At 34.5% G+C, this 20715-nt stretch overlaps 1 protein-coding gene across 3 annotated transcripts in view; it reads right to left on the reverse strand.

Moving 5' to 3' along the window:
* LOC143237911 (chitin synthase chs-2-like) overlaps window positions 1-15931 on the reverse strand; it is a 45062-nt gene extending 29131 nt beyond the window's left edge. The window contains exons 1-3 of one of the 3 annotated variants that reach the window (XM_076477656.1): window positions 15787-15931; window positions 13777-13903; window positions 2353-2588 (exon numbers count right to left, since the gene is read on the reverse strand). In XM_076477656.1, the coding sequence (XP_076333771.1) occupies window positions 2353-2588; window positions 13777-13880 (340 nt within the window). In that variant the 5' untranslated portion in view covers window positions 13881-13903; window positions 15787-15931. Of the gene's footprint in view, window positions 1-2352; window positions 2589-2859; window positions 2939-9638; window positions 9806-13776; window positions 13904-15786 lie in introns of those variants that run through there. The other 2 variants (XM_076477658.1, XM_076477659.1) reach the window with 2 other exon arrangements.
* Between the last annotated feature and the right edge of the window lie 4784 nt (window positions 15932-20715).

A 20715-nucleotide genomic window follows, 5' to 3' on the forward strand; every position in this document is an offset into this window, starting at 1 on the left:
TGTGATTAAATACGAAATGGAAGAACAGTGAAGTATTGGAAAGATGTGATTAAATGAGCCGTGGAAGACCAGTAAAGCATTTGAGAGATGTGATTAAATGAGACATGGAAGACAAGTAATGCATTGGAAAGAAGTGATTAAATAAGACATGGAAAACCAGTAAAGCATTGGAAGGATGTGATTAAATACGACATGAAAGACCAGTAAAGCATTGGAAAGATGTGATTAAATACGAAATGGAAGAACAGTGAAGTATTGGAAAGATGTGATTAAATAAGACGTGGAAGACCAGTAAAGCATTTGAGAGATGTGATTAAATGAGACATGGAAGACAAGTAATGCATTGGAAAGAAGTGATTAAATAAGACATGGAAAACCAGTAAAGCATTGGAAAGATGTGATTAAATACGAAATGGAAGACCAGTGAAGTATTGGAAAGATGTGATTAAAGAAGACATGGAAGACCAGTGAAGTATAGGAAAGATGTGATTAAATAAGACATGGAAGATCAGTGAAGTATAGGAAAGATGTGATTAAATTAGATATTGAAGACCAGTAAAGTATTGGAAAGATGTGATTAAATTAGATATTGAAGACCAGTAAAGTATTGGAAAGATGTGATTAAATAAGACATGGAAGATCAGTGAAGTATTGGAAAGATAGGATTAAAGAAGACATGAATGAGAAAGAGTTACAAAAGATGAATAGAGATGATTGTAGGATGGCGATCCTTGTTAAGGGGAAATACCGAAAGCAATAAGGAATACAAAGTTTCATAAAGAAGCTTTGTCTCTAAGAGGTCGTACTTAGCTCAAAAAGTGTAATAAGGCTAATTGCAGTATTCCAAGCAGCAGGTTTGATATAATGTTGACAACTGTTCAAACAGGCTGCCATATAAAGATACTGCATGTATACAACGCTTACTAGTCATATGAAAAAAACACACGAAATAAATGATGTTATTCCACTCTTGCTCTATGTGATTGATAAACATACACGTTATCAATTACAGTAAATTAATGGATCTTCGCTAAAATTGGTCCGAAGGTTAAGTGGACCCATGGGAGTACAGAGAAATTTCCTGTTGTACAGTTTTTATGGAAATTTTTTTATCACCTGATCTTGATGAATCTTCATCAAATTTGACGTAGAGATTTATTGGATCTATGGGGAGATACAAACAAACCTTCAGTTTGTATGAATGTTTTTACCACAACTTTGCCCCCTCTTAATAGATCTTCACCAAATATGAGATAAATGTTTGTTGGGTTCGACTGAGGTACATGAAAATTTGTGTTTTCAAAGATTTTTGGGAATTTTTTATAAAGGTCTTTGTGATTTTTACAATTACATATAAGGGAAGTAATTTTTCATGTCCTAATAGGTCCTTTTATTGATAATTAATTTTCATAACTTCCGTCCAGGGGTCGGGTACTCCAGATAATTTATAAATATGATATTTTTCTACTGATATAGGGTCCTATTACACTACGTAACAAATTTTTACTTTTTCTTGTTCATGAGCAGAAAGTGTGATTTCCCAATTGATGCTTGAAGTAAATAAAAAAGAACTATTTTTCTCTTCAAACTTTGCTTTTGTGACCTAGGAGCGTATAACGAAAACATGATGGGAGAATATATTTGGGAGCTGATACGTGAAAGTGATTTACATTACAGACGTAAATCTCGAAAAACTACTCACGTCTAAACATTTTTGTTCATTTTAGTATAACTTTAGCATAAATACATGTAAATCTTGATTCATATTCAGACCTTATGTAAATGAAAATGTGCAAATTTGCCGGTTTTTACATAGAAAATAGGTTAATTTCTAAATTTCTTTATCCAGGTCACAAAACAAAGTTTAATGGAAATTATGGCCATTTTCTCTACTTTTACAATATAAGCAGTTAAGAAGTAATAAATACTATTCAGGAACAAAATTTGTGTTATATAGTGTTATTCAACACGAGTTATGTTCGTACTGTGTGGAACTAAGACTTTCGTCTCTCGTTAAGAATTGTAATAAAATACAAACCTCCATTAGGATATTTATTCTGATTGTATGAGTATAAAACTTATCTCGCTTCTCATTTTAATTCTTGCTATTAGATGGTGGTTGATTTTATATAAAACCAATTGTCAACATCTTCAGAAGCAATTACAGATTTATTATTGGAAAGTTTGTAAGTTTAAAGTCAAACACAAAGCTACACAATGAGCTATTCATGCTCTGCCCACCACAAGTATCGAAACCCGGTTTCTAGCGTTTCAAGTTGTTGGGGAGGGGGCATTAGAGGAAGGAAAATTTTTAAGTGACCTTCACTGGGGAATATGGTTGAAACTACTTACCTAAACCTTTCTTGCAAATCTGGACTGTGTGGGCTTTAACTTGTGACGTCATAAACAAGAGGGTAATTTTTGATAAAACCGCAGAAGAGAGAACGATGGTCAGAGTGACGCCATAGACGATGACCTTCATGACTTTCATAACCACCTCTACCCATTTTGAAGTTTCGGTGAGGTCGTCTTCTTCAGGAGGCGTTTCGGAAAACACATCCCACATGTTTTCTGTAGACTGTAGTTGACTGTAAAGTTACATCAAGATTGTATGTTAGTTATGAGATTTAAATTAGGTCTTATTTTGGCAATTTTAATTTTACCAACGTTAAAGTAAATGTTATTTGCTAACAATGGTGCACTCTAGGGTTGCTTAAGCGTTGTGCCCACTGCAGAATCGAATCTCTAATTTTCAATATGTTCTAATAAAACTGAATAAAAAAACTTTCAGAAATATAAACAGAAGAATGCATAAAATTTAATCCAGAACCCAAGAGTTTCCATGGTCTTAAGACGAACCTTGGACCCTAGCAGTAATAGATCCGTTTCAGGTGTATGTTCTCTCGCCTCGCTCATTCAAATAAACCTTGCCGCTCACTTTTACATCTATGAAACAAATGCATAAATTATCATACGCTGAATACATTAAGACATTGAAAATTTATAATACATAAAATTATCCACCAGAAAAAAAACAAAACTTTTCACTACATCATCTACATCATACCAATATCACCGGAAATTCAAACTGATAAGAGAACCTAAGGAGACATCTTCATTTTAACATATTTTTTGTTATTATTTAAATCTAGTCCAAACTGTTCCTTTGTAAAGTTGATACAGCCAGTCTTTGTGAATAAATATATTTGTTTCGGTGATTTATTGTGTTTATTAAAATTGTTACAAGAAACACATGTAGTTGAACGTGTTGATGTTATATGTTACAACAAACACATGTAGTTGAACGTGTTGATGTTACAATGTCATTTAAGTAGTGACTGAGTTAGAGATAAAAAACATGAATGTATATGCTCCAACTGAACTTATATTCAATTATTTAGATTCTGCAATGGCTTTCCTAGTCCACTGGCTTCCAACTTATATTAATAACACTTATCATGCCCTTAGACTCTTCAACACTGTTACGCTTAACGCCAAACCAGATTCGGTCCTTTATTTACTAAGGACATCAAATCACTGTACAACGTAATACTGCAACAGGTGGGTTTAATATCCTTAACAAACGTTTCCGACAAACATCATGAACTTCACCTTTCAACTGATACTTTGATCCGTTTTGCAGAACTAGTTTTAAAATGTTATGGGAACTGTTTTAACAATGTGTTCAATGAATAGGTTAGCAGCCTAGCTATGGAAACAAAAATGGACTTCAGTTTTGCAAACCTTTTTGTTGGATATATCGAAGAACACATGCTTACACAGTATGATGGTCCCTTACCACTACTTTACAAGAGATATATGGATGACGTTATTGGAATCTTCACGTACACCTTGCCCTAGCTAGAAACATTTATTCATTACGTAAGTAACTTCCATCTTTCATTGTCTTACACGCAAGACATTTACAATTCATCACTATGAATATCTTGGATATTTATTTGTCAATATTTTCTGGTACGATAACAACCAGTATTCATAATAAATCTACAGCCACCCACAAATATTTGCACTTTAGTTCTAATCATCCCATACACATGAAAAAGAACATCCCAAAATCCCAGTTCATTACGTAAACTGTGTAATAAACAGGATGATTTCAAAGCACGTTCAACAAAGTTGGAATCATTTTTCCTTCACTTTAACTACTCCAAAAACATTCTGTAAAAAACACTCAACTCTGTAATTCAAGACCACAACTCCTCTTCATCTGTCATGGAAACAAAGTGTAAACACTGTTGTACCAAGCCGCCCCTTATCCTCATATACCACACTTACAGCAAACAAGTTAAAGACTTAATTAAAAAAAACATTTGCACTTTTAAATGAATCTAACACTACTAAACACATTTTTTCATGTCTCCCCTTCCACCCATAGTTTCCTACCGTCACGTTACCAGTATTGGAAACTGCGTAATACATAGTAGCCTTAAAACACACACACTTCAACAGACACGAATTTTATTGTAGGTAGGTAAGCGCTGTAACACGTGTGCTTACATTGACTCAAGAACATCCGTGCAGGGTCCTAAATCAAGTTTTTACATTAAGTATCAGTATAACTGCACATCAAAGTGCGTCATACATTCTACTGTTTGATCGTGTTGTGCAAAATTTATTATTAGCAGAGGAGCGTACCCGAGAATATATAATATAATAAATTATAAAACAGATAAACCAGTGGCCTGACACTTCATTTTGCATAACCATGCCCTTGACCATTTTAAAATATTTGTTTTGAAAAAGACCCTTACATACAAACTTAACAGTAAATTACAATAAAACAATATAATTTATGACCTGGGAACTTTCTATTCTAATGGGCTAAATGATTTTTTTTAATTTATTGTAACATTTCTTGCTTTAGTCTTACCCAAATTTTAAATGGTTTGGTTTGTTTGCTTTTGAATTTAGCGCAAATTTACACGAGGGCTATCTGCGTTAGCCGTACCTAATTTAGTAGTGTAAGGCAAAAGGGAAAGCAGCTAGTCATCACCACCAATCGCCAACTTTTGGGTAACTCTTTTACAAAAGAATAGTGAGATTTACCATCACTGAAAGGGCGAACATGTTTGATGTAAGTGGTATTCGAACCCTCGAACCTCAGATTGCGAGTCGATCGTCTTAACCACCTGGCCATGCCGGGCCGGTAAAGAGTGTCATATAGTGAATTATGTGAAATTAGATACTACCATCTGGGGGGAAGTAAGTTGAAAATGTATCTCTTGAAATTAACATTCCAGCCTCCAGTATAGTAAAAAAGTACTAATTAACAGCACAGCCAACTAACTACTTCCTTATTTTCTTTTTATTTTTTTTATTTCAATTAATGTTTTCTTCTTTACATGGAAGAGCAGTCACCTTCCCACAACTGTCTGCAGGCAATGATGGGTAATATAGAAGTGGGACGTTGTGGGCTTGAGCACCCACATCTAGCTCTCCTAAGTTTTATTTCTATATCTATTGCTGCTCTTTTATTACTTATGGGACTGGCGAATGGAGATTAAGACTGCTTGTATCCTGTGATCTTTTCAATTAGTGCAGTGATTTTTATTTAATTTATTCTTGTTTCTGCTTGTTTAAGTTATAACAAACTAATATGTGTATATATATATATATATATATGTATATAGAGAAAGGTGTGTTTATATATATATATATATATATACATACAACTTCGTGTTGTTTCAGGTGTTTGTAAACATTGTTCTAGACGTTCAGTTGTTACATTGTCATGCGGTCTTCGATTTAGTATGTTTTCATTTACGGATTTACTGTTTAGTTAGTGATACTCGAAGAAAGACATTGCCCGAAATATATGTATCTGTAGCTAATTTCTAGGTGGTTTTTACCTCCAACACTTTTGTTTTATTAGTTTTGAAGGTTGAGATTTAAATAACGTTTTGTTAGTTTTATAGTTTTGTCGCTAAGTGATATATACACGCACATATAATATATTGAGGATAATATAATGCAGTTTTTACTTCATGTTTTAATGTCACAGTTTTTATATTTTCTTCTCATGAAAAAGAATAGTCAACTATTGGAAAGCGCTCGATTTTCGGCCTTTTTTGTTTTAAAATTTGGTACAATTTTATAGTCCTTGATGGTTTTAGACCATTACAGCATTGTTGTTAAGAACAATATTGTTACAATCTTACACTTCTTGATATTGTTATACCATTGTTATTGAGAGATATTAAACTGATAGATATGGTGTAGGTTTAAATAAACCAGAAGTTCCGACATTTAAAATACTAATTTTAAAATTGATTTTTTGAAACACATTCCAAATTTTTCCTTCCTGCTAAACTATTTACATCTGACAACCACTATAGAAGTTGTCAATATCTTAAATATAAAAGTTCATTTGGATAAAATTCCAAGATCGTTCTAAACATATTTGCTTTGTCAAGTGTGACGTAGGTACTAGTAAGATGACGAATGTTAGAAGTATTGCACATTCCTTTAGTTTAATGTTGAAACAACGCAGTTCTTATCGTATTAATCAGTTACCAAACTAATCATGTCAAGCCTCAAAGTCACAAACCGCACAGTTAATCTGAGTGCGTCATAAAGTGTTTTAGACCACTTTTGGAGGTAGAGCCATCTTTAAAAAAAATTTCAACAGAAAACTATCGAAAAACTAACGAAAGTTTTTACACGCTTTATAAATTATTTCTGCGATTGTGTGTTCTAAAGAACGACACAAAAAACAAGCGAACATTTTAGATTTACAAATTATTCTTGAAAAGTATTACATGTTTTTTTCGTAATCATCTTCCAGTTGTGTTCCTTAGAAAACGCCGTTCTCGTCTGTTCAACAACAACAAAATCAAGCTTATGTAATATATTCAGATGGTTGATTTATTTGTTATGCATTTTCATAGCATTGAGTGTGGCTTATAAATACACGAGATTACCATGTGAATATTTATAAATCCAATCGTATCTTCTGGCTCCCAAACACGTTGTTTATGTTGTTTTGGCTCCCAAACACGTTGTTTATGTTGTTTCAAGGGCAATGACTATGGTAAGCCAACGATACGTGAATAGAAGTTTGAGTCACAAGTTTACCGCTCAACAACCAGGGAGTTTGTTTCTCATAGCAACATCACATTCTGCTGTGTGCTCTTTCAATATTTAGTTTACCCTAATACTTCTTCAATGCTTATTAGAGTTAAATAAATTCCAATCACAAGGTTTTACATGTGCAATATAAACCGCATTAGAATAAAATGGTCAACAATCTATAAATGTTGTATAATACAGCAAACATTATAAAACTGTAGGTTAAATTTTAAGGGGGATAGAAACGAGAAGGCTGTCAGCACAGTCTCTTTTTACCATAAATACCAGAGTTCATCCTTTCTTTCGCTGCAGACTTCTCTAGTATATACTGTTTTGCCATTAATGCCAGTTCATATCTTCTTTCATTGCAGACTTCTCTAGAATATACTGTTTTACCTTCACAGTTTCTCGCTAAACAACGCACGTTTTGATTGTTAGGTACTTATCACTACAAATGATACAGTTCACACTCAAGTCAAAGCTGACTATTCAGTTCATACTTCTTGAGATTGTGTAAAACCCAGGCAACACATTCCAACTCGATGTGAGCTCGTGACTTCGATGTATGAACTGTAACACAAGTGTCGTGAAATTTTACTCTCAATCTGGGATCATTGTCTAATTTTTATTACAGTTCTACGCATGGGCGCCCAGAGAAATATTTTATGTAGGGGGGTCAGGTTTTACACTGTCAATCAGCTAAGAGAACATGTGTCGTGTATGATTAAATGTCCTTCACATAGTTCTATGTTAAGGATGCCTTTGTGGTAAATCTTGTATATAATAATCTTCCTTATCCTCGTTTTTTCACCAGTATTAAGTGAACCATTTAAAGAAGATACTAGATACTTCAGTCATACTGAGCCATTAACAAAGGTGCGGCTTGCAGTTGGAATTAAGTCTGATACATCAAACACTACTGAAACCAATTTTAAATTAAGACTTATACATCAGACACTACTGAAACCAGTCTTAAAATATAGAGAGCTCTATAGTTCCGACCAACAATCCATTTGTATCGAAACTTAGTGGTTGTTTGTAGTTTACCTGACTAATCTTCGAGAAGACACTTCATTGGAGGGCGAATTGAATTTTGACACCTCTCTACTGTATAAGGTTAATTCCAGTGTAGAAAAAAATGTGTTACCATATCATCTGGGCACCGGTTCATATCTCGAAAACGACATAATTGAAACAATGATTTCAGAAAAGGTCAAGCATGACCTAGTGGTCAAGAGGCGCTCGATTCGTGATCGACAGGTCAAGAGTTCGAATCCTCGTCTCACCAAACATGCTCGCCCTTACATCTGTTGGGCCATTGTAACGTGACGGTCCATTCCTCTGTTTGTTGGTATGGAATATTTCAAGTGTTGGAGGTGAGTGGTATTGACTAACTACCTTCCCTCTAGTCCATAGTCCATCACTGATAAACAGTGTATTTTGCTTGTTTCAAAAAGTTTCAGAAATACAGAGCAAAGACTTTACCACACACCGCAACTTCTTTTCTTTTCTGGCACTAATAGGGCGTAACCCCCGAAACCTGAGCTCCACAGCCCGAAACGCTAACTACTAGTTCACGCTCGACTCCAGTGTTTACCGTCCATTATCGCAAGGTTATGAATATTGCATACATTAACCCTAAAGGTACTGGTAGGGATACTTATCTCTACCGGCTTTCCAAACATATTTGTGTAAACTGTCTATGCACTAATTTGGTTTTTAAGTCCACACTTTTGTTCGTTACGGGATCATTAATAACATACGTACACAATTACCAACAGAAATACCTAAAACACTGCACTACATCACAGCAATTACTACTAATGTCTCCTATGTAGTTTACATAGAGCCCGAGTCAATTTAGTCAATGGTTTTTACCAACAGATTATAACGAATGATGTATTAGATAGAAAACATACGATTACTCGTTATGAGTAACATGTGGACGGGTAACGAGCTGTGTGTTAACAGATTGGAAACTGAGGAGTTAATTAAGTACTGTGACGTAGCCGCAAAAAATGTCAAAAATTCCACTACTTACACTATATTTTTGTAGCTCAAACAGTAGTTGCCCTATTTTACCTCGAACTAGATAAAATAAGGTTTGAGACATGTTACTAAGGTTCAATCTTTTTTAGTCGACGCTTTAACAAACTACAACAAAGCAGCAAAGAAACATAGAACGTACGTTCTTCACTGATCAAGAGTCAATACCAACTATAGTTTTACTGTGTAAAGAATCAAGTGACATACAAAACGAGTATAGCACCTGAACAATCTATAGTGGATAGATAGGTGGTACACGAAATCATGATCATGTGACGTAACTTACCTGGCGAGTAAAGTATCAATAATCTTGAAATTATTGGAAAGTTATCGGAAAATTGATCCATTTCTTTTCCCGTATATAGAATATAGAATACATAGAATACACATATTCAAAAACGCACGCACTTGAGTAACGAATTAACATTTTTCCATCGAAAACAATAATCGTTTGGTACGATATTAAAGCGAAAGAGAAAAGAGACAATCTGATCTGAACTTACTCATTGCAATTTTCGTATAGTTCCATTTCCTTCTTTTCTAATCAGTGTTTTCCTTCTTAAATGCTTTTACTTCATATAAGTTGACTTATAATTGTAACCAGTCTGAGTTAATCTACAACTTTGTATCAAACGTTACAGTATACAACGATCACTGAATCTGAATTATTTGATTGGGAAAGTTTAGTACCTAACATATAATTGATAACACCTTTAATAAGGTTATTACTGCGCATGCGTTATTGCTTGATAAACCTGTATCCTGGAGACGAAAATACTTACTTTATATACTTTTCATATCAATAAGAAATGATTACTTCTACGTGACACTAAATCTACTAAAACTACAAATTTGTTTCTATATATTGTAACATTACTGTGTTTGTTTCTGAGTGAATGCAAAGCTACGCAAATGACTCTTTCCAAAGATATGTTCCTAATTTTGTATTAAGATGCTGTAGGGAAGGCAACTAGTTAACAGTATACACCACCAGTTCCTGGAATACTATGATCGGATAATGGGATTTGACCGTCATTCATACCGAAACCATAATGAGTTTACGTAAAAGCACTTAGAAATTATAAATGATTCGTGTAACACTTACACAAAAGACTGAATACGTTATGTTAACACGATTTTAAAGCCTCGTTATGTTATTATACTTCACGTCACCACATCTTCATGCTCTATCTGATGTCGCAGCATAGTTTCCATTGTATAATGCCTTGTTGTAAGGCTGTCACGTCAAAAGCACACCACTGTTGCTTTAAACTTTCTATAATCCATCTAGTGTAAAAGGATAATAGTTTCCTGGCATCCATTTTAACATTCCGATAGCAGAAACCCATAGGCGCTGCATAAATCGACTTGACCTTTAGCTGTAGAATGGCGAGGGTTATATGTGGTGCAAAGCTGCAGAATGGCGAGGGTTATCTGGGGTGCAAAACTGCAGAATGGCGAGGGTTATCTGCAGTGCAAAGCTGTAGAATAGCTAGGGATATTTGCGGTACAAAAGTGTAGAACGGCTAGGGTTATTTGAGGTGCAATGTTGTAGAATGGCGCGAGCTATATGCGCGCTTTGTTCACCATGAAGTTTAAACCCGAATTTCAATGTTAAATATCTTGGAAATTTATTAAATACTAACTATCAGTATGATTGTTTTTTTACAGAGGAGTTTCCGTTTAATTCACTAATTGTCTTATGTAAAGTATTTCAGAGCATGTTAAAATAAACGTAATACAGAGGTCACAATCCAATCCATCTATTTATCTATCGTATACGAGTACTCAATAAGTTTGCAAGTTCCACCGTGACTTTTCCACAGCCACTGAGTTATATTAGGTATTTAATCACAACTGGTATTTCAAGATAAGAACCGGAGATAATATTTCCATGTTATGCCATGTCATGTCATGAAAGGTAAATATTACGGACTTTTGTATTTACTCAAAACGAGAAATAAAGAAATACCAACAAAAAACGATGACGTTTTCTTTGAGTTCATGTCACTTTCATGGTGAAGAAGAATTTGTTCAGAGAGAAGAAAAAGAGTTTACAACATTTTTACGGATGACGTAATCGATTATAGAAGTTTACGATAAAAGTTTAAAACCAGAGTGCCACTACAAAGAACATTATAGACGGGAGATCTGCAAACACTCCTACTATCTATCTATTTCGGTCTAAACGTTTTGGTTTCATTTTATTCTCTTGCTGTAGTAAGACCTCGAAACAAAAAGATAAAAAAATTGTAGAAAATAGAAAGTTATACTGTGTGATAACGACTGCAGTCACTTTCAGAGGAAGGAGATCGGTATGACAAGGAGTTAGGACACTCACTTGTAATCTAAGGGTCACGAGTTCGATTCCCAATCACACCAAACATACTCGCCATTTGAGCCGTGGTGCGTTATAATGTGGTGGTCAATCCAACTATTCGTTGGTAAAAGGGTAGCCCAAGAGTTGGCGGTGACGACTAGCTGCTTTCCTTCTGTTCTTATACTGCTAAATTAGGACGGCTAGCACAGATAACCGTCGTGTAATTTTGCGCGAAATCAAAAAAAAAAAAATCCAAAGGAATGATAAAGATGTTCTTTAACTGACGATGTATGTTTAGAAAAGAGAATAAAATAGATAGAATATTTTATGATAAAGTAACAGAGTAATTATGAGGTAACGTGTTATTTTATTTGTTGTTTAGTATTAAGCACAAAGCTACTCAAAGAGCTGTCTGTGTTCTGTTCATCATGAGCATTGAAACCTGGTTTCTAGCGATATAATGGGGGATTTTTTAATCAAATATGACCATAATCCAAAATTATGTTCATAATATCTGCAAAGGTTGGGAAATTGGTGTATAATACCTAAAGCAAAGAACAAATGTTTGTGGTTCTTTAATAAGTTACATTTGACTCTTTCTTTAATGTTAATTTTATTAAGTATCGACGAAAGTGTTTAATATAATTTATTTTACTTTATTTACAATAAATTGAATCTTTCTGAAGAAAATCCACGTTGCACATTTTGTCTGAATGAAAACAGTTACCATATTGTCGAGTAAGATGTGATGAACATTAGAAGTTTGATTTGGTTGAGATATGTTTCGAGTTAAACAAAAGCAACGTTTCTTATTTAATTATTGTAACTATTAGGAAATTGTGATCATAATATTGTAATCATTATGAGATTAAGACATTAGGTTGCTAATTTAATACATGGATTTAGTGTTAACCTAAATTTACTAATCTTCTTAAACGTCGAGAGCCATTAATGGTAATTATGGTTGAAAATATAGTTAACAGCGAAGGAACTTAATTGGTGGTTATATGTAGTCTAAGTCTAATCGTTATGACATTAGAATATAGTATCCTTATAACATTATAACACTATAGCATAGTATTCTTATGATATTACAACAAAGTACCCTTATGAAATGATAGTATTATAACATAGCATCCTTATGATATTATTATATTATATTATTATGATACTACAACATAGTGTCCTTATGATATAATATTATATCATTATGGTATTACAATATAGCACCCTTATGATATTATAATATTATAACATAGAATCCTTATGTTACTTTAATTTCATAACATTGATCTTATCATATAATATCACTGTGACATTACGACTATAGTATTGTAATCATTGTGACATAACTTTTTAGTTTTCATCCATAACATTGGAGTATTTTAAATATTTTATCCTTTGATGATACATTAGACAATTTGTATCTTTAACATCGAAAATACAAAAAAATGTGTTCTCTGGTAAGTCAGCGCTAGATCGAGTAACTTAGAACGTTAAAACCCAAGGTTCCATTTCTCGCGTTAGACAGAGTATAGAGAGTCCATTGTGTAGCTTTGCGCTCATAAAACAACTACAAACAATGTACACGTGGAATATATTTAATACACTTAAGTAACGTTAATGGCGTTCTGTATATAAGTCCACAACGACGAAAATTATCAACAAAAGCCTGAATAATAAAAAATTATAAGGAAAACCTAATAATTACAGAGAGTACTTGGAAAGAGTATTAATACTTGTAGAAAATAATTTGTAAAAGTCTTAATAATTATCATAGATTCTCAGTAAGGTCTTAATAATTACAGAAAATACTTGGTAAAAGTCATAATAATTGTAGAATTTTCGATTTTTGTTTTGAATTTTGCGCAAAACTACACCAGGGCTATCTGCGTTAGTCGTCCCTAATTTAGCAGTGTAAGACAAAATGGAAGGCAGCTAGTCATCACCACTCACCACCAACTCTAGGGCTACTCTTTTACCAAAAAATATTGGGATTGACCGTGCCATTTTAACGCCTTCACGACTGAAAAGATGAGCATGTTTGGTGTGAGGGGGATTCGAGCCCTTGATCTTCAGAGTAAGTGTCGAGCGCCCTAGTTACATGGCCATGCCTGGCCCATAATTACAGAAAATACTCGGTAAAGTGCTAATAATTACCGAAGAGTTCGAACAAAGAACTAAATACTTAGCAATAATCTGAGTAAGATCATACCGTATATACATTAATACTAAACAAAAGTATGTTTGGTAATCAAGATTCGTCCATCTGATATGTTTAATAATGATTTTAGGACATATTTGTAGATTTTTTAACTCACTTTTCATATACATGTTCCCTCTGGTGGGACTGGGCTTCATCTTCACTTGCGTGGTCATCTTCTTCTACTACTTGTATTGTATTAGGTGGGTTTGAGACAGTCATCTTTACATTCCAAAATTTAAACTCTGTTAGAAGAAATGTATTCAATTAAAGACGTTATATTAGTATAGATGTGCCTTAAACACACGTGATTCTGCTTTATCATTCATACAATGAACGTTTCCCACACGTCACCAAACTTTGGTGTTAAGACCATAGCTAAATTATATTGTTGTTATAAGTATCAGTCCACTTATTAAACTTGAGGTTAATAATCAAGTCTTTGTTTTTTGTTTGTTTGTTTTTGAATTTCGCCTAAAGCTACTCGAGGGCTATCTGCGCTAGCTGTCCCTAATTTAGCAATGTAAGACTAGAGGGAAGGCAGCTAGTCATCACCACCCTCCACCAACTCTTGGGCTATTCTTTTATGAACGAATAGTGGGATTGACTATCACATTCTAATGCCCCCACGGCTGAAAGGGCGAGCATGTTTGGCGCGACGGGGATGCGAACCCGCGACCCTCAGATTACGAGTCGAACGCTTTAACCCACATGATCATGTCGGGTCTAATCGAGTCTTACAGTCAATTATTTGATACAAAGTTTGGCTTGTTATTAATATTAAAATAAACCTTCAGCCATAGCTTAGCCTGTTATCAGTGTTATAATAAGCCTTCGCACTAAACCTGGCTTGTTGTTAAAGTTATAATAAGCCTTCAATCAAAGTTTAGCTTGTTATTCATGTTATAATAAGTTTTCAGTCAAACTTTAGTCTGTTGTTAACACAATAACAAGTGTTGGGGTAAAACTTATCCTATTGTAAGTGTTATAATAAGCCTTTTGGCCTGTTATTAGTTATAAGAGGTTTTCAGACGAAGCTTATCTTATTGTAAGGGTTATAATAAGTTTTTTGGCCTGTTATCAGTTATAAGAGGTCTTCAGACAAAGCTTATCCTATTGTAAGTGTTATAATAAGCCTTTTGGCCTGTTATTAGTTATAAGAGGTCTTCAGACAAAGCTTATCTTATTGTAAGGGTTATAATAAGTTTTTTGGCCTGTTATCAGTTATAAGAGGTCTTCAGACAAAGCTTATCCTATTGTAAGTGTTATAATAAGCCTTTTGGCCTGTTATTAGTTATAAGAGGTCTTCAGACAAAGCTTATTCTATTCTAAGGGTTATAATAAGCTTTTTAGCCTGTTATCAGTTATAAGAGGTCTTCAGACAAAGCTTATCCTATTGTAAGTGTTATAATAAGCCTTTTGGCCTGTTATTAGTTATAAGAGGTCTTCAGACAAAGCTTATTCTAAGGGTTATAATAAGCTTTTTTAGGGTTATAATAAGCTTATCCTATTGTAAGTGTTATAATAAGCCTTTTGGCCTGTTATTAGTTATAAGAGGTCTTCAGACAAAGCTTATCCTATTGTAAGTGTTATAATAAGCCTTTTGGCCTGTTATTAGTTATAAGAGGTCTTCAGACAAAGCTTATTCTATTCTAAGGGTTATAATAAGCTTTTTAGCCTGTTATCAGTTATAAGAGGTCTTCAGACAAAGCTTATCCTATTGTAAGTGTTATAATAAGCCTTTTGGCCTGTTATTAGTAAAGAGGTCTTCAGACAAAGCTTATTCTATTCTAGGGTTATAATAAGCCTTTTGGCCTGTTATTAGTTATAAGAGGTCTTCAGACAAAGCTTATTATATCGAAAGTTAACTTTACAGATTTGACATACATTTTCTTAAAGATCAAATATCACTTGTCACATTGAAAATAATCTTAACTTATAAACGTCGAAATAGCCTCTAATATTACACGAAACGACTAATATACTGTCATGAACCAATCAATAAACTGATGCTAGATTATACTTATATAAATTTTAGCTCACTATCATGAAACCTGAGTCAGAAGATTCGAAAATGATTGCAATCCATGATATAAGTCATTCATGAAAATTATATCCGTTAAATTACCTTTCACTTCAAACTTTGTACCTTTAGATTTGACTAGACTTTCCGTTATCGATTTCAAGAACTTCCATTAAAGGATATAAGCAGAGATAAGGCAACACGGAATACTGGCATGAACTCATCGATTCTGAGTGACAATATTTCATTACCGCCACTCATCACCTGTTGTTTGGACCCGGATCTCCTGAATGCTGATTCGTAGTTATAACTGTTTTAAAGTCTGATTGGTCATTGCTAATAAAACAGTAAAATACATCTTATCTGAATCGTATCTCAGCAGCTAATGTTTGAACTGACTGATTATTAAAATTAGTGATTGCTGTTGAATGACCTAATAGATAACTCTACTCTAGGGTAAAATATAACAACAAAAGAAACTTTCAAACAACATGATATCAATATTTTGTCAAGAGACAATTTTAACTTGTTCTTTTTTTTTGAGTTTGAAGAGGGATAAACACTGAAGTTTTAAAATATTTTTTAATAATATTCTCAATTACAAACTTAAACTTTGATTATAAAAATACAGAGTGCTTGTAAGGGAATCACTGCGACTAATGCCTGATCAACCACAGCAGCTGTTCAGATCTGCCCCTTTTGCATCTAGAATGCATTTTATCTTTGTGACAACGGTTATTACAGCAACAACTGCACAGTGACAAAGTCAGCTATGAAACATAACGTATTCTTACCCTTGTGTCATAGAGGTTGGTAGGAACAGTTACATGCGTATTAGTTTTCGATCAGATATCTATTAAAATTACGTGTGTTGACACTTCCAAACAGGGTGATGTGTGCCTATCAGGCTAGAAGGTGTCGCTAAGCCATTGACTGGACATCGACATCCAGTCATGCAGAAAGTGACAGTACAAAGTCAAAACATCGAATGGAATCCATCTTCTTCAGAGCTTTAACACGATGCATCTTCTAGGCACACATTTGCAAAGTTGGTCCAAAAACCTTATGTATAGTTGAAACTATCCAATTTGGACAGCGGGAGACATAACGTGCACTAGCACTGGTTTCTTATAGCTAACCTCAGCGATTTCTTTACTTTGTGTTGACAAACTGCATGCACGTGGCTTACCTTAACGACAATCCGTTTCTTCAAACTGGTTCATGAAGTTGTACACAGCAACTGTGGAACAAAATGTCTGCTGCAGGAAGTCTTCAACCACAGCAGCTGTTCAGATCTGCTCCTCTTGCGTCTAGAACAAATTTTATCTGTTTGACTGTTTGTCCAAGCTTAGAGATACCTCTAGACCATGCTCTGTAGTATTCTATCATAGTTACATCGGTATTGTATCCTTTAATATAATAATTTTTCACTAGTTCACCTCTCTGCCCTTTTTTCAGTTTCATATTGATTGAATGAGCTACACTGCGATCGACAAGTCCATTTGTAGCATTGTAAACATGAGAAAGAATCTATAGTGATGCGCTTCGTGGCAATATGTAACAATTGCGGCTTTTGCATCCAACAATACCTGGAACACTTATGTACATACTGTTTGTGAGATATGACGAATTGAGCTGTGAAATCTTCTTTAGAACAACCCCATTCATACATTTGTAATGAACCTTTAAGTTTTCTTTCACAGAGTCTTCTGTATACCGATGTTTTAAACATTACCATCTTATGTTGTTATACCAACTGTCTGTATATACTGTCATAGTCAAATAAACTATTATGAGGTTCGAAGGCCACTGGACACACTTTTTGGTCACTTGGAGGAGCCATTGGAGGTTAAAGGCTTTCTTATGATTCACAGGTGTCCCAATATACCTATCAAACCCTTTTGTTGTCTCCAATTCCTTCTATATCTACTTGAATGGGGTTTACGACTCCCTCCCCAAATTCAGGTAAGACACGCACCCAAAGAACTTGAATAAGTGTGCCACGTTTAATTTTACTAACCTGTGAGTTGGGTAGGAACACACTTTTAAAGATGGCGCCACGGGATCTTGAGAGGATCCAAAAACATAAAATATGATTCAGAAAATCTATCTCTAGACCTTTATCATGCCTTAGTGACGTACCGCATGTGTTTCAATAAGATAAGAACACATCCCGAGTCGTTTGTCAAGGCAGGTTCTACTAACCTTCAAACTCTGTGAGAACTTCGCGGGGTATAAATGAATGAGGCATATTTCATACATAACCGGAATTAATATAAGTTACTACAGTATATTAGAACTTCGGTAAATCTGGTACATTTCAACTGTGGTAAAAACTATAACAATGTCTTATGTTAAAGGCGAGAAGCTACGTATTTTTACTTAACAAATTGAAACATTGATAGCAAGTTAGAAATTAGACGGATTCATTCATGGTTATTTCTCGGAACAAATTCTCATTTATCTACTTTTAGGATATTTGTTTGATAACAGGAGCATCATATGACTTTTATCATCTCTTTCTTATCAACAATTCTGTATTTGATTAACAAATTCGATAGAGCAAAGAAGTCAGGTAACTAAATTGTACGTTTCTTTAAAATGCACGAAATTTGAACAACAAGTAATGAAAGATTAAAAGGTTAGGACAGAAACTCTCTATATTACTGGTAGACATAACTTGTATGTAGTTACGTTATAATACTAGTGAATAAGAAACACGTTACTGTGGTTGTTTGAAATTTAGGGTTACTGTAATCACTCTTTCTTAGTAACCACTCTTAGTTTAAATATAGAGTTAGTGTGACTATTATTTTTAGTAACCACTGTTAGTTTAAATATGTAGTTACTGTGATCACTATTTCTTTGTAATTAGTTCTAGGTTTAAATGTGCAGTTATTATAATCATTATGTTTTCAGTAATCACTGTCAGTTTAGAGATGTAAATGTACGTTTAGAATCCAACAAAATTTTTGTTGCAGTGCTAAACGCCGAAGATGGTAAAGCAGTGAATTTCGTTAGGACGAAAACTATACTTAGAATCGTATACTTAAACAAAGTAGAAATAGACCAAAGTTGTAAGTAGTACACTCTGGTGTATGTTTGTTTGAAGTAAAGCACAAAACAACACAATGGGCTATCTGTACTCTGTCCACCACGGGTATCGAAATCCGGATTCTAGCGTTGTACGTGCGAAAACATACCGCTATGACATTGGGGACTACACTTTGGTTTTATGCTTGTTTATTTTTTCTTAATTTCGCGCAAAGCTGCACGGGAGTTGTCTTTCCTAGCCATTTTTAAATTACTGGTTTAAAACTAGAGGGACGGCAATAGCCATCACTGCCCACCGCAATCTCTTGGATTACTTTTTTACTAACGAATAGTGGGATTGACCTACATTATAAAGCTCCACGGCTGAAAGGGCGAGCAGGTTTGGTGTGCAGGGCATTCGAACCAGCGATCACCAGACTACGAGTCGAGGGGCTCTAACCACTTGGTCATGCTGGGCTGAGAAGACTTTGGAATGTTTATTAAATACGTAAATAGTTCGATCGATAAAACGAGCACAAAAACAACAAATGTATATGAAAAAAAACACCGATTATAAATTAATCAACATGAAATTTCACATTTGACGATCTGGAATGGCCTGATGTTTAGGACATTTGAATTTCGATCTGATGATTGTGGGTTTCAATTCTTCTCACCGAACATGCTAGCTCTTTCAGTCGTGGGGATGCTATAACTTAACGGGTAATCCCATCATTCGTTGGTAAAAAGTAGCTCAAGTGTTGGCGGTGGATGGTGTTGAGTTGTTACCTTCCCTCTAATCTATCACTTCTAAATAGGCACAGGTAGAAGAGATAACCTTCAAATAGCTTCAGCCCGGCATGACCAGGTGGGTTAAGGCGTTCGACTCGTAATCTGAGGGTCGCGGGTTCGAATCCCCATCGCACCAAACATGCTCGCCCTTTCAGCCGTGAGAGCGTTATCATGTGACTGTCAATCCCACTATTCATTGGTAAAAGAGTAGCCCAAGAATTAACGGTGGGCGGTGATGAGTAGCTGTCTTCCCTCTAGTCCTACACTGCTAAATTAAAGATGGCTAGCGTAGACAGCCCTTGTGTAGCTTTGCGCGAAATTCAAAACAAACAAACAAACAATCGAATAGCTTTGCGCGAAATTCAGTGAAACAATTCAGATATGACCCAAACAGATATGGGAGAAAGAGATCTAGATAGCATCTGACCCTTTTAGGTCACGAACACACAACCAAACGCTAACCAAACACGACCCAAGAATAACCAACGCTTTATATGTTAGTCATTAGGGGTGAAGACGACTTGAAAGAAGAACTATGTTTGTATGTATAAAGTTTTTTTTTTCTTATCAGAAACCAACCTTTATTATTTGATTATATCAGTTTAATACGTTCTTATCGCCCAATCTGTTACTGATCATTAGGGCCTGACACTGTCGTTATCACTTGTTTTAATTTTCTTGGGCAGGCAACAAAATGTCTGTTTGTCCAAGCTTAAAGATACCTCTGGATATGTGGTGCAGATAAGACATCTCTGTCATGTTTTAAAACCGGTTTCAATTATTGTTTTCTTAAGCATATGATGTACATAAATTGCACATTTTGGGAAAATATTTATACACGTTGCTACACAATCGAGTTTTTAAACAGCCGTCTTTGTTGTCTGGCAAAAAGTCAATGATTATGTGCCATAGGTGTTACGTCATAAACTACGTAAAACACGAAACATTCCAATGATAATAATATTTAAATACTGTATTTTAAACACAGTGTTAGACAATTACAAGAAGGCGTATTTTTGTTTTTTAATCCTCTTTCAGCAACAGTTAATCAGACACACTAGGCCTATTTTATAATTTTATTTAAGTAACTCCCTCTCATGTCTTTGTTTTGGAAGTTTGTAAACATATAACTGATCGCATTAATCATTGGTGAAAAGGAATATCAAATTTAAGGACGATTAGAACAGATAGCAATCGAGTAGCTTTGCG

The sequence above is a fragment of the Tachypleus tridentatus genome, chromosome 13 (assembly GCF_004210375.1).
Source record: "Tachypleus tridentatus isolate NWPU-2018 chromosome 13, ASM421037v1, whole genome shotgun sequence".
NCBI lineage: Eukaryota > Metazoa > Arthropoda > Merostomata > Xiphosura > Limulidae > Tachypleus > Tachypleus tridentatus.